We start from the raw sequence: 13,484 nt of genomic DNA on the forward strand, positions 1-13,484 counted from the left end.
AAATTGGTTTCATTGGCTTATGACACGGTGCATTGTCTTGGTGAAGCAGGACTTTTCTTTTCTTCAAATGCGGCCGTTTTTCGGCGATTTCGGTCTTCAAACGGTACAATAACGCTACGCAATAGTCGCTGTTGATGGTCCTTCCTTTTTCAAGGTAGTCAATGAAAATTATTCCATGCACATCCAAAAAAATACAGACGCCATAAACCTGCCAGCCGACTGTTGCGTTTTCCCACGCTATGGAGGGGGTTCATCATGTGCAGTCCACTCGAAGGACTGTCGATTAAACTTCGGAGTGAATGATGGAGCCATGTTTCATTCATTGTCACATATGAACGTAAAAACTTGGGTTTATTACGCTTGATCATCTTCAAACACTCCGAATCATCAACTCGTCGTTGTTTTTGGTCAAAAGTGAGCTCGCGCGGCGCCTACTTTACATAGAGCTTTCTCATACCCAAATATTCGTGAATGATATGACGTACACGTTCAGTTGATATCTTTAGAGTGTCTGCTATTTTATTCCATTTCAATCTACTGTCATTCAAAATGATTTTGTGGATTTTTTTTTGTTTTCATCGGTGACAACCTCTTTTGGGCGTCCACTGCGTTCAATGTCTTCGGTGCTCATTTTAACACGCGAAATTCCTTTTTATCAATTTTTTTCCCAACAAAAAAGTTGCTTCACTCAAAATGCTATAATTTTTTTTAAAGTAATGATCCGACAGCTGTCAAATTTATACACGCATATTTTGAGGGTTAGAGCTAACTAAAAAACATATGGATTTAATTCTAGTAGCGCCATCTATGTGTCAGGCCGGGGACTTTTCAATTGACTTCTTATACTGGTTAATGCAACCGATATAAGTTTGTTTGGAAATGCCTTTGAAATCAGTTTTTTTGAAAGTAGTGAATCTAGCATAATTTAGACTCGTGCAGAATGCAATAATAGCATAAAAACAAATAGATCCAAATATATACAAAGAAGGAATCAGTAAACAATCACAAAAATGAAATAAATTTCCAACATCACTTTGAATAACTTGATATTTTAGTATATATACTTAAAATTTATCATTATGTATCATATCATTTATGGAGATTAAAAAACAAGAAATAGCCATACCCGTAATAGTTCAAAAATGTGTTCATTCAAAAGCCTTTTGTTTTTTGCATTTAGTTTCAATTCGTCCAAATATCATAAGAAATTCAGTTCAACGTCGAGAAATTTAATTCAATATCAATTCTGGCATCAATTATGTTAAGTTCAAATGAATGGTAAATGAATTAAAATATAAAATAGTAAAATAGTTCCCAAGCGAGAAAGCTCATTTTCATGTTGATAGCTTCGTCGGTAATCGAAATTTTCGATCGTTAAGAAAGTTGGTTAAAGAGTCATTTGTGTTCTTTTTCGTAACATAAAAACCAAGTTTTTTTTTAAATAGGTAAATTGGTTTCAATAGCACAATACTACATAGCATAAACTTATAAAAAATTTAATAGCTGTATAGGGTATTTACTGCTTGTCTAATTTCTTATTTCCGTGATCAGAATTAATCCCCTATTTTGATCTTGGTACTTGTGATATCTTGATAGTTTTTTATTTGAAGTCAGGAATCTATGTCTGTCACCCCACAACTAGTGCATTGAAGAAAGAAATTCAACGCTGTTAGTCAACTAAATTCAGCTGCATTTAAGACAAATGATCATAGACACATTCAACAAAAGAGTGTGAATATGCCAGTAAATATTACCCTAATTTTATTAGCGGCTTGCATGTATTCTGATCATTTCTCCACTATAAAAATGCAATTATTGAGAAAAATTCTTATAACGTGCGTTAAATTATTTTACATCAATTTCTATCAGCATATTCCCATCTTTCTTGCAATATGGCGACGCCGTGTCGAAATAACGACGTTGGTTTTGTAGCGATTGTGAACTTATTCAGCTATTCGAAACCATATGCCACCCAAGCCATTCTTCTTCAACATGGACAAATGGTAATCAGAACCTACCTAGTGAGTACGCTGGGCAATACAAAACCTCCTATTCGAGTTCCAACAGTGTATTCGTTATGACATTGTTAATGTGTGGCACTACCGTTGTCATGCAAGAACATGACTTTGACTCTGTTAGTTATTATTGATGGTATTTTCTTTAATATCATGTTGTTGAATTTGTTAAAGTTAAATTCTTTTAGAGCTTAGTTTAGTTTTAATCTATTAGAGCAGGCAATTTCATTCTGTTTTAGCAGCTTGAAATACAATACACCTTGCTGATCCCTTTATATGTATAAAAACAAGTTGTTTCATAAATTGCTTTGGTATCGATGTGAATGCTTTTCTTGCAATGGCTTCTTGTAATTGAAATTTCAACAATTTGAAATAGTATTTTCAGTCAATTCGTGTGGTAGTTATTTTCACTCCTTTTGGATAATTAAACTTCCTGAAAGCTCTCTGAGAGCTTGAGGTGAGTTTTCATCTGAACTAAAAATGTTTGATCGAGTTCCGCAATAGATTTCCTCAAATCAAATAACAAAAGGAATAAATCTCGAAAATGTAAGTTTGAGGATTCCCTGATCAGAGTATATAGTGAATATCTCAAAAATACGAACTGGGAAGCTGAAAATAGACGCAAGCACTTAATGCTCTCTATACATATTTAAAAATGTTGTATTATTAAATTATGAAATATTTAATTAAAGCAACCTTTTAGTAAAAAATCACACTTTTACACAAGTTTATATATTATATTTATTCGAGCATGCTATTTATATATAAATTTATTTTTTACTATACTATATACACCATATAAGTATAATCCTTCCAATAAAACAGCCAATGTACGTCATCAATAATTATAAAGCAACGTTACCGTATCTAATTTAAATTTTCGTTTGGTTTTACTCTGACAACAAAATACTCTGTAAATATAATTATGAAACGAAAATAACGTTATAAACTATAATTTATTTTAAACATTACATTATAATACATATAATATATACTTATTCAAGGTCCTAAACTACAGTTAATTAAATAGATATAGTTACAAACTGTATCAATTTTTAGAGTTCTAGGTTAGGTTATAGTTCTTCTGTTATCATATTTACATTGGCATATGACAACGGTATCGGCCAGTAACAACACAAATTGAATTTTATAGACCGACTTATTTAAATGTTCGGACGCATCAGATTCATCAGATTATTCTGTCTCTTTTAACTAGAATAGTGCTACTAGTAATACATTGGCTATTTTATTGGAAGGCTGCGATAAGGCTTTAGTACCCAAAAACGTTTCAATTCAACTTTTAAGAAAACCATTTTTACCATTCATGGATTCATGTAAGTATTACAAAAAGACGGTTTTTGTTTTGACTTATACGTTCCTTACCCGACAATCTATAGAAAAATCTATAGTAAAATCTATAGAAGATTTTGAACGATACGACGAATCTATTTTTCACCTAATTGTCCTATTAGGTAAAAAAAATAACTGTTCAATATAATAAATTTTGATTTAAGCAACAAATACATTCTCCTCTATTTTCACAATTTTACTCAGTATTTGCAGCATTTTTCACATAGGTTTTTAACATAATCTTGATCTTTTCCCACTCATCTTGGAAAATATTTTTTAGTTGTTCAACTTTGTTAAATTGTTTACCATTTAATTTTAAGTAAACAGCACATATTAGCTTACCTTAATTTTTAATAATATGCAATTAAAATAGGCGCAAATGAGAAATAAGAAAGTTTGAAGCATTGTTCTCTCAGAAATAATATTTAAAAAATAACATAACATTTACTTCTATTAAGAGTGGACATTTGTGGAAAATCTTTAGTTTGCTACAGTTTTGTCAAGGAATGTACTAATTATAAAATATTTATTCTTCCGATATATTACCAAGTTTAAAAAAGAACTGAAAAAAATTGGTATGAATATTTCTATTATAAACCTTTCCAAGTATAAAATATTTTGACTCATATATCTACATTGTAAATAAATGTTGCATTGAATAGAAATCCATGTCAGTGAATATTTTACGAAATTCATAAAGGATGAGATATTCCAATAGGAATGGTTGCTTTTAGTAGCCTTTTCCACTCATTTTATTGATAATATAAAATTCCACCATCTGTCCAATATAATTTATAAATCAATCGCATCCGTAGCATCACTCTCTACATGCATATTTTTGTTTTTATTTTATTTCCGCCTTTTGGCCTAGATTTTTATTTCGCTGCACTCTTAGTAGTCGTATTGACACATGTCCTGTACATTTTTATGTGTTTTCCTTTATTTATTTTTCAGTTCCGACATTACTCCGACATTCAAACCATTCCCCCACAGTCGCGCAATAAATAAAAATGAAAAACTATAAAACCGCACTCTCTAAAAACGAAGCCACTAAATAAAAACCGAATAAGTAAAACCGTTCTCGCAGCCGTTTTGCGTTTCCACGGTTCTCCTTTTTTATCGGCTATAGAAAAGGGGAAGTCAGATTGGTTCGTACATGATTTTTCCAAGTTTGTGTACGCTTCTCATTATTAATTGATATTGTAAAGTGTATTCGCTATCGCTTACTGCTAGTGTTGGCGTAAGCTCGAAAGTTTCAGCCCCCTTTTCCGTCATCGATGTAACTTTCGGGTGGATGCTGATACGGTATTAAGTTTAACAGTTCCGAAGTGTCAATAACCATCTAAATCCACCCCAAAGTTAATCAGGTCTTTTACTACAGTGTGAGCAATAAATTACATAATTGATCTACCAAATCATAATTTAATTGGTTATGATGCCCTCGTAGTATTCAAATAGCAAGAAGTAAATTTCATATTTCTGAAATTTAAACAAGAATCTAATTAAAAATACTATTATATTAATTAATCTTCACGCGTCATGCATAAATGCAAAATCATGGGCGATAATTTTATATAAAAAAATAAGAATTCTATATATTTCACTTAAAGTAAATTTCCAGGCGCTTAAAATTATTATTTTATTGGTTTGATTACAATAACCTATGGTAAATTATTAGTTTCTTTTATAACACACCATACATCTCTTCGATCTATTCTTAGGATGAATATCTGGCTTGATTGTTGGCTTTGATGTGTTTAGCTGTATGGATAGTTTATAGTTATACTTAATATAGTATTGATATAGAACGATATAAGAATTTTTTCGTGTAAATTTCCAGCGTTTCAACGCTCAGTTCGGATACTCTCTAGCTTTCTAAATTCTTGAGCTCCTTTTTTTAAATATCCATTGGTTTAAGGTGATTAATTATGATTATTTGGTTACAGAAACAGTTTGGTTTTCTCTTCTTATTATATGCCCGCCATTGTCTTTTGTTCTCTCTTCCGAAGTCAAAAAGTTGTCGTATACAGGACATATAGTCCGCGATGGAAATATATCCAAAATTAACGCGACGTCAATTATTTAATGAGGGTTTAAAACATTTCACTGAAAAAATAATTGAGCTCTAAATGTAGTATTTCTGACCGTAGATTACAACGTATGAATCGAGAGAAATAACCTTATGCGATGTTGTCTATAAAGATATCAGTTAATTAATATTTGGAAACAAAAATTCAATGAATACATCTGAAGCCATAATAGAATAGACTTCAATCAAGTACGTTTTATTTGCATTAAGTACAATAAAACACCTTAACACAATATTTTCATATTGTTAATCCTATAACCTAGAACTTTGAATAAATTTTCGATGTTTACTTTTCTATATTTCTGTTTATTATATCAGAATAAAGCATCGCTTCGCCTAAAGTCTCTTCGAGGTATTCGATAGTCCAACATTTTTGAGTTGCATGGGTACAAAGAAATTTCGAAAGGTATAATATTTGGAAGATACGGCTGGTAGTCCTGCCATTTAAACTGTTCCAAGTAGTTGGCCAGAAGTTTCAAGTATGTATGACTAGACATTTAGAGCTTCCGATATTCGACTTATAATCAAGCTTACCAGACTTCAAAATTACCGTAGAATTAATATTTTTCATCTGCATTCACAGTCCCCTATTTGCGATTAAAATAACTTTTTAAATAACATACGTAAAAATAGGCCTGAATTTATTTCTATAATGACAGTACTATCACGCTTGTCAGCAATGTTTCGCGACAATTTTATTTTCATCTTAAATTGAAAGTACCATAGAAGAAAGTAAGATGGACCAGACCAGTCCCAGAGAGAGTATATAAATGGCATTATTATAAATATTTGTAGATGCTATTGAGCCAAAAAATGACTTAACATGAAATCAAGTTGTCACGCTATCCACAAAACTATCAATATTGTATGCAAGTTGGCCATTAATCCATTCGGAAGATATTCTTTACTTTAATATTCATACCTTAATAATATACTGTAAAGTTCTGTCAAAAAATGTGAGCTATTACAAAGCCTCAACTTCAGCAACTGAAATTATTCTTATTAATCATAGATAGATATAGATAACCCAACTTGCAGCAATTGCTCATAATGTGGTACCATCATACCGCGGCTCCAATAAAGTCATCTGATGCAAACTATCGATAACCTATCACTATAATATTGATTAATAAAACAAATAATTTAAATAACAAGTGGCATAAATACCTAAGACGCATACAGAACGCCTATTACTCAAAAATATCTTATTGTTTATATGCATGTCTTACGCATATATTTTTTCGAAGCCAAAATGAATGCTAATATAAATCAAATAACCATTTTATTGCTCACTCTGTAAGTGCATTGGTTGATTGCTAGATACATCTTAAAACTTTAAATCAAAGCCTAGTAAAGTTATTTCGCATTCTGCTTTCCAGTTCACCACTTCATCGTTTTCAAATAATGAAAAATTCATTTTAGATAAACGGGATTCGAATGAAAATTAGAGTTAAAAAACCAAAGTATTTCAAGAAGTACTGTCGTACCTATTATTTAGAAAGCACAAATCTCCATTGTCAGTATTTTTATTTCGCTGAAAGCTTTTAAATCTCTGGCGAAAATATATCTAAGGCTTCACGAATATATTTTTAACAAATGGCCAAAAATCTTTCAAATTATATAAAAATGTAGTATCTTTTAAGTAATTTAATCTTGTTAATGGGTCTAGCTATTGTCGATTATTTATTTAAATATATTCGTTTTTAGTATCATGGTTTTGTTTATTAAGGCGTTGTTTTATTAGATATAATCAAATTATTCACTAACTTTTATTTAAGTATTATTTCTAATTGATGGTATTCCGATTACGTTGATTTTGATAACATTTTAGATAAAATAATATAAGACTTTTAGGATATAATAGATATGAGATTTTATGTATAATAAGGAAATTATCGTTCAAAGGTATTAAATCACATGACAAATTTAGTGCTCATTATATAATGCAAAATGGGGTTGCTTAATTTATTTTACTTTTAAGCTTATATTGCTTCAAAACTATATCATTTTGTAAAATACATTACTTACCAAATCCAACTCCCAACAGAAAATCTCTAGCATCTAGTGCTTTAGATATGATATTTTTTATCAATATTTATAATTGCAAACAAAATAACAACAATAAAATTATTCTATCTAAGATAACTGTAGTTTTATGGACGATCCGTGAAAAATAATTGTAACTGACAAATACCAGAAGCCATAGGAAACAATATCTAGCAATTGTGCTAGGTCCTGTAACGATTTTTACTGCAATTTATTCTCATTAGTGACCTTTTTTAAAATTATATCAGTATGCGCCTTTCTTTGATAGAAAACCATTTATATCCATTTTTTTTTTGAATTTTTACAACTTTGGCTTTGAAAGTATACAATCAAAGAAATACATAGGATTACAATCATGATCTAAGTTTATTATTCGTATTCGTATTGTACGAACATTTTGTTACATTCCTCCTTGATAGACTTCTAAATGTTAATTCGTTTCGAAGTCAACAACTTCATTGATTTTGGGACATACAGTACCTTTAAATATTTTTAAAAGATTTTTACTGTTAATGAATAATTTGGGAAAATCTGCTTTTACATTTTTCAAACTATATTTGATTTGGTCGTAATATTCTCTTAAGAAAATAAAATGACATCGCATGTTTAGTTTCCAGATTACTAACCAACTTAGTATATAAATCTGTTATAGTTTCTAACATAACTTATAACAATTACATTAAAGTAGTAAAAATGTATTAAATTCACAATGCAAAATAGAACTAGTATTTCCAACAAATTATGTAAACTTTCTGTAAACGAACAACCATATTAAAATGTTCAGAATTCCAAATTATTTATAACGCTATTCACTTAAAAAAATATGTAATAAAGAAACAACTCAATAAATATAAATAATAAATTAAGAGCTTTACGAGCTATATTCAAAATAAGTATTTTTACTTTATAAATAAAAAATACAGAAGCCGAAATAATTTCATATAATTAAAAAATATATTGGTACATATGATTTCTACAAAATTGTTCACTAAGATGAATCTAGTAAACTTCCAAATAAAACAGTTTTTTAAAAATAAATTTAAAGTAATATATAAAAATAAATAATAAAAACTAATGATCATACACCAATAGTATAAATAAAATGTAAAGAGATTGTGATAAATTGGTGAATGGTCTTTAAATAAAATTAAAATTTTATAAAACTCTACAATATAATATTTGTACATAGGCTGTTATTTTATTAGTTTTTTATATGGATCTGACGCATGGTTTGACACAATCCCCGCCGGGACGATCAAGATTGTTTCAGACCTGTTGATGATCCACGCTGACGTTATACTTACCGATATTATTTTCTGTATTTATTTTGTTATATGTGTATTTAGAATTCTAAACTTCAACGATTCTGTACATAAAATTGTATAAAGTGTACATAGGCTAGCTTTATATGTGTATTCAATGTGTTTATTATGTTAGATTGCTAGAATATTTCAAATTTCGCTCATAATATTAAGGAAAAATCAGGAAAACAATATCTATAGAACCTTTCGTTCGTTTTTAGGTAGACCTAAGGCACATGGATGAAAAGGCCGGCAGCAATGTAGTGGATGTCGGTGTAGATCTGTCAGAATTTTATATGTCCGTTGAATGGGATATTTTAGAAGTTCCTGCTGTTAGGTAAGCTATTATATATAACAGATATGTTTAGGTTTAGGTATTACCAGTTTTGCGTTGCTTACATTTTTACATTACCAAATCAAACTTTTTTTTAGTGTGTACTAGTAGTACTATTAATTAATTTTATATTAAGGGTTGTTATCAACTTTGACTAACATATCTTATAGTCTATTCAATACAGTAGTGACACACGTGACCTGCCGAAACGTCGCAATGTTACCGGAGTAACTCTGAGTTTTAGTACATATTGGCACTGACATATAACAAAATTCTAATCTAAATAAAATAATCAAACAAGAAGGTTATGTATTGTAATTTATTTTAACATTATACTACATTTAATGCATATATTATCGAAGTACTTAAAACTATAATGGCTGGGCGCGTTTTTTATGTATGCTAATCCTAGGTGGATTAAAAATTGTATATATGAATAACGTTTTTTACCTTCATTAGAGAACATATTTATGTTTTACGCTTAGTTCATGCTTTCTACACACATGGTCATAAAGATTTCACACTCTATAATACAATTTCCTAAAAAGTAAAAGTATATTAATTGTATACTGGCCATTAGTTGTTTCCTCTTTCATCACCCTGTCTTGGTAATTATTAGCATTAAATCATAAACCAACATTCATAAAGTTTTATTCAATCACTACCATTTGTCAATTTCTTCTTCAATGTGTCTGATCGAGCTCACACAAATCGAAGGTGTTATTTTCGACAATGCCTCTTTCCATAAATCCAGACAATTCTGGTATCAATATCCTCCTCGACCTGAATATCTATTGTAATAATTCTTTGCAATACCCATATCAACTCAATTGGATTAAAAATGCAGTGATAGGGAGGAAGACGTAATACTCTGTGGTCACAACACTCAGTAATTGGATCTACCATGTATCTTTTCTCAGGCTTATTTAGAATAGTAAATTACATAAAATACAATTAAATATTTCATTTATATTTACCGAGTAATAACTTTAATCCTTTCTTTAATTGCAGCCTTTGTTGACGCACTTGTGGAATTTTTTCCTCCAGTGTACTATATATATGGTACATATGGTGCATTGTACATAACAATATGATGGCTCCTCCGAGTTCTTTAAACTGCTACAAAGACAAGTTATTGCCATCATGGTATCATCATATATATATATATATGATATATATATATGATATATATATATATATATTATATATATATATATATATATATATATATATATATATATATATATATATATATATATATATAGTTTCCAATAAAAATATATCAAAATAAAACTGTCCCTAATAGCAGATGAATTGAAAACTCCCCATTCCATAGTATTAAATATAAAAAATAAATTAAGAGCTTTACGAGCTATATTCAAAATAAGTATTTTTACTTTATAAATAAAAAATACAGAAGCCGAAATAATTTCATATAATTAAAAAATATATTGGTACATATGATTTCTACAAAATTGTTCACTAAGATGAATCTAGTAAACTTCCAAATAAAACAGTTTTTTAAAAATAAATTTAAAGTAATATATAAAAATAAATAATAAAAACTAATGATCATACACCAATAGTATAAATAAAATGTAAAGAGATTGTGATAAATTGGTGAATGGTCTTTAAATAAAATTAAAATTTTATAAAACTCTACAATATAATATTTGTACATAGGCTGTTATTTTATTAGTTTTTTATATGGATCTGACACATGGTTTGACACAATCCCCGCCGGGACAATCAAGATTGTTTCAGACCTTTTAATGGTCCACGCTGACGTTATTATATATACGTAAATTAAATATTTCATTTATATTTACCGAGTAATAACTTTAATCCTTTCTTTAATTGCAGCCTTTGTTGAAGCACTTGTGGAAATTTTTCCACCAGTGTACTATATATATGGTACATATGGTGCATTGTACATAACAATAACTGATGGTTCCTCCAAGTTCTTTAAACTTCTACAAAGACAAGTTATTGCCATCATGGTATCATCATATATATATATATATATATATATATATATATATATATATATATAGATATATATATATATATATATATATATATATATATATATAGTTTCCAATAAAAATATATCAAAATAAAACTGTTCCTAATAGCAGATGAATTGAAAACTCCCCATTCCATAGTAAAACACATTTTATTGGCAAAATTAGTTTTTTTATTCAATATAATTCCCTTCAAGGTGATACACTGATTATGGCAACCCTCCAACATATCGAAACAATTTTTGTAGTACGATTTGTCTTTTGCTTTAAAGCATGCCTCAATTTCGAAGAAATCCATATCTGGGTAATACGGTGGATGAGGAAGCAACTCAAAGCCCAATTCATGGATTTTTGCCATTGTTTTCACTGACTTGTGACACAGTGCATCTGCAAAATACAGACGCCATAACCTTGTCAGCCGACTATTGCGTTCTTCAACGCTTTCGAGCGAGTTTATCGTATCTACTCGGATGACATCATGGTAGTTAACTTTGAACTTAGAGGAAAATACTAATTCTGCACCAGGAATAAACGCATTCGTGTTTCCAGCATGAGGAACTATATGTCTGCAATAAATTGTCAATAAATCTTATGACTAACAAAACCTAATCGATAGTTATTCCAACGTTTACCTTTTTCTATCAACTTTTGTTACATCCATATATTATATCTGTTTGAGAGAAGATGAGTAACTTTATTGGTAATACGTTATTCACAGGACAGGTAGTACCTAAAATGTATTATGTGAAACAACCATATATTATCAAGAGTAATTTCCATTTCACACACTTTTTTTTCTGCATTGGCAATAACAAATTTTATTTCAGCAACAATTTATTTGAGAGGGATATTATTTTATCAACGTTTTATATCAGAAATTATATCTAACCAAAGTCTAAATCTATTTATTCTAAGGTCATGTTCTGAAATGATTAAAATGTGGAAATAAAGAATTAGAGGGATTACTGGATAAAGGTCTATGTCGAACAACAAAAGCACTTACATAATTATTAAATATTGAAAATGAAATTATTTAAACAAGTTAAGGTCACTGGGATAATTCAAAGGCAAGTTATCTCATGGTCAAGATGTCACAAAATCAGCTGCAAAATGTCACATGATTTAAAGCAGAGATACGCGGAATGGCGATTTTTGGTACAAACCTTACCTAAAACAACTAAAATTGCTAACATATTTGTTTGCATTATATTGTTACTAGTTATCCAAAAGTTCTTCCACATGACTAACAAGATATGACTAGAATGGCCTTAAATAAACCAACCATTAGCTCAATACGATTCTAGCAGTTATTATCGAGGAACTACATAAGTGTTTCCACCTTCCATACTTCTAAAAAATATTAGTATTGAAGTAATGCCAATATTAACAAACAACACAAAAACGAAAAACTATTAAAAAATTGCAAACATCTAATACTTCAGAAAAAAAAGAACATAATAAATCAAAATTAATTGATAGTACTCATATATATAGCACTATAAAATATCCACTCACATTATTTTGTAATATCCTTAATTTCAATCACAAAATATTTAAGATCAGATATATTAAGTTCGACATAAACTAAGTTATGAATTATTTATTACAGGAATGAAAAGTTTTATACCTGCTGCGACGAACCGTACTTGGACATAACATTCAACATAACAATGAGAAGAAAAACCCTCTTTTACACTGTAAACATCATTATACCATGTATGGGAATATCTTTCCTCACAGTATTGACGTTTTATCTGCCATCGGATAGCGGAGAAAAAGTAAGTACATGCAGTTACAATATTTATATTATTTCCATTTTGTCTATTAAATTAAATCATTATGAAGTTTGTTGTGCTACTGACACTCCAAGATATAGCTATATTTTCCCGTGTTGTCTAATGTGTGGATAAAACCAGTGTTAGAACAAAGAACATAAATTAAAAGAATAATTTTAGACCAAATGCCCATTAAATTTTCAGGTTTCCATATCAGTTCATTTTAATTTGATGGGGTTTTCCTTATGCAGTTGCTGATATTACTGCTAACAATTAGAATCTTATTTATAGTTGAATCATATCTACTTACATCATTCTATCTATAAGTTGAACTTTTAATGACCCCAATTATCTCACGGAAATTTTAGCATGTTTTACCTATTGAATGTTAGGGTACATTTATCTTATAATAGCCATTGAAATATGAATTATAAAGTACTAAATTTAAAATTAAGTAAATCGGTGTAGTGTTCTGATTTTATTCAACATTTGTTAAATAATTTAATATAAATCTAATAATTAAATAAAAAAATAGAAATGTAATAAGATA

General features: G+C 29.2%; 1 protein-coding gene across 1 annotated transcript in view; it reads left to right on the plus strand.

Annotated features, from left to right (window-relative positions):
* nAChRalpha4 (nicotinic Acetylcholine Receptor alpha4) overlaps positions 1 to 13,484 on the plus strand; it is a 464,411-nt gene that overhangs the window by 383,069 nt on the left and 67,858 nt on the right. Inside the window, exons 5-6 of the mRNA XM_076403151.1 lie at positions 9,023 to 9,138; positions 12,769 to 12,937. Coding sequence (XP_076259266.1) covers positions 9,023 to 9,138; positions 12,769 to 12,937 — 285 coding nt within the window. The remainder of the gene's footprint in view (positions 1 to 9,022; positions 9,139 to 12,768; positions 12,938 to 13,484) is intronic.

The sequence above is a fragment of the Rhynchophorus ferrugineus genome, unplaced genomic scaffold (assembly GCF_030347505.1).
Source record: "Rhynchophorus ferrugineus isolate W39M unplaced genomic scaffold, kcgeb_rfMv2 rfM4, whole genome shotgun sequence".
Taxonomy (NCBI): domain Eukaryota; kingdom Metazoa; phylum Arthropoda; class Insecta; order Coleoptera; family Curculionidae; genus Rhynchophorus; species Rhynchophorus ferrugineus.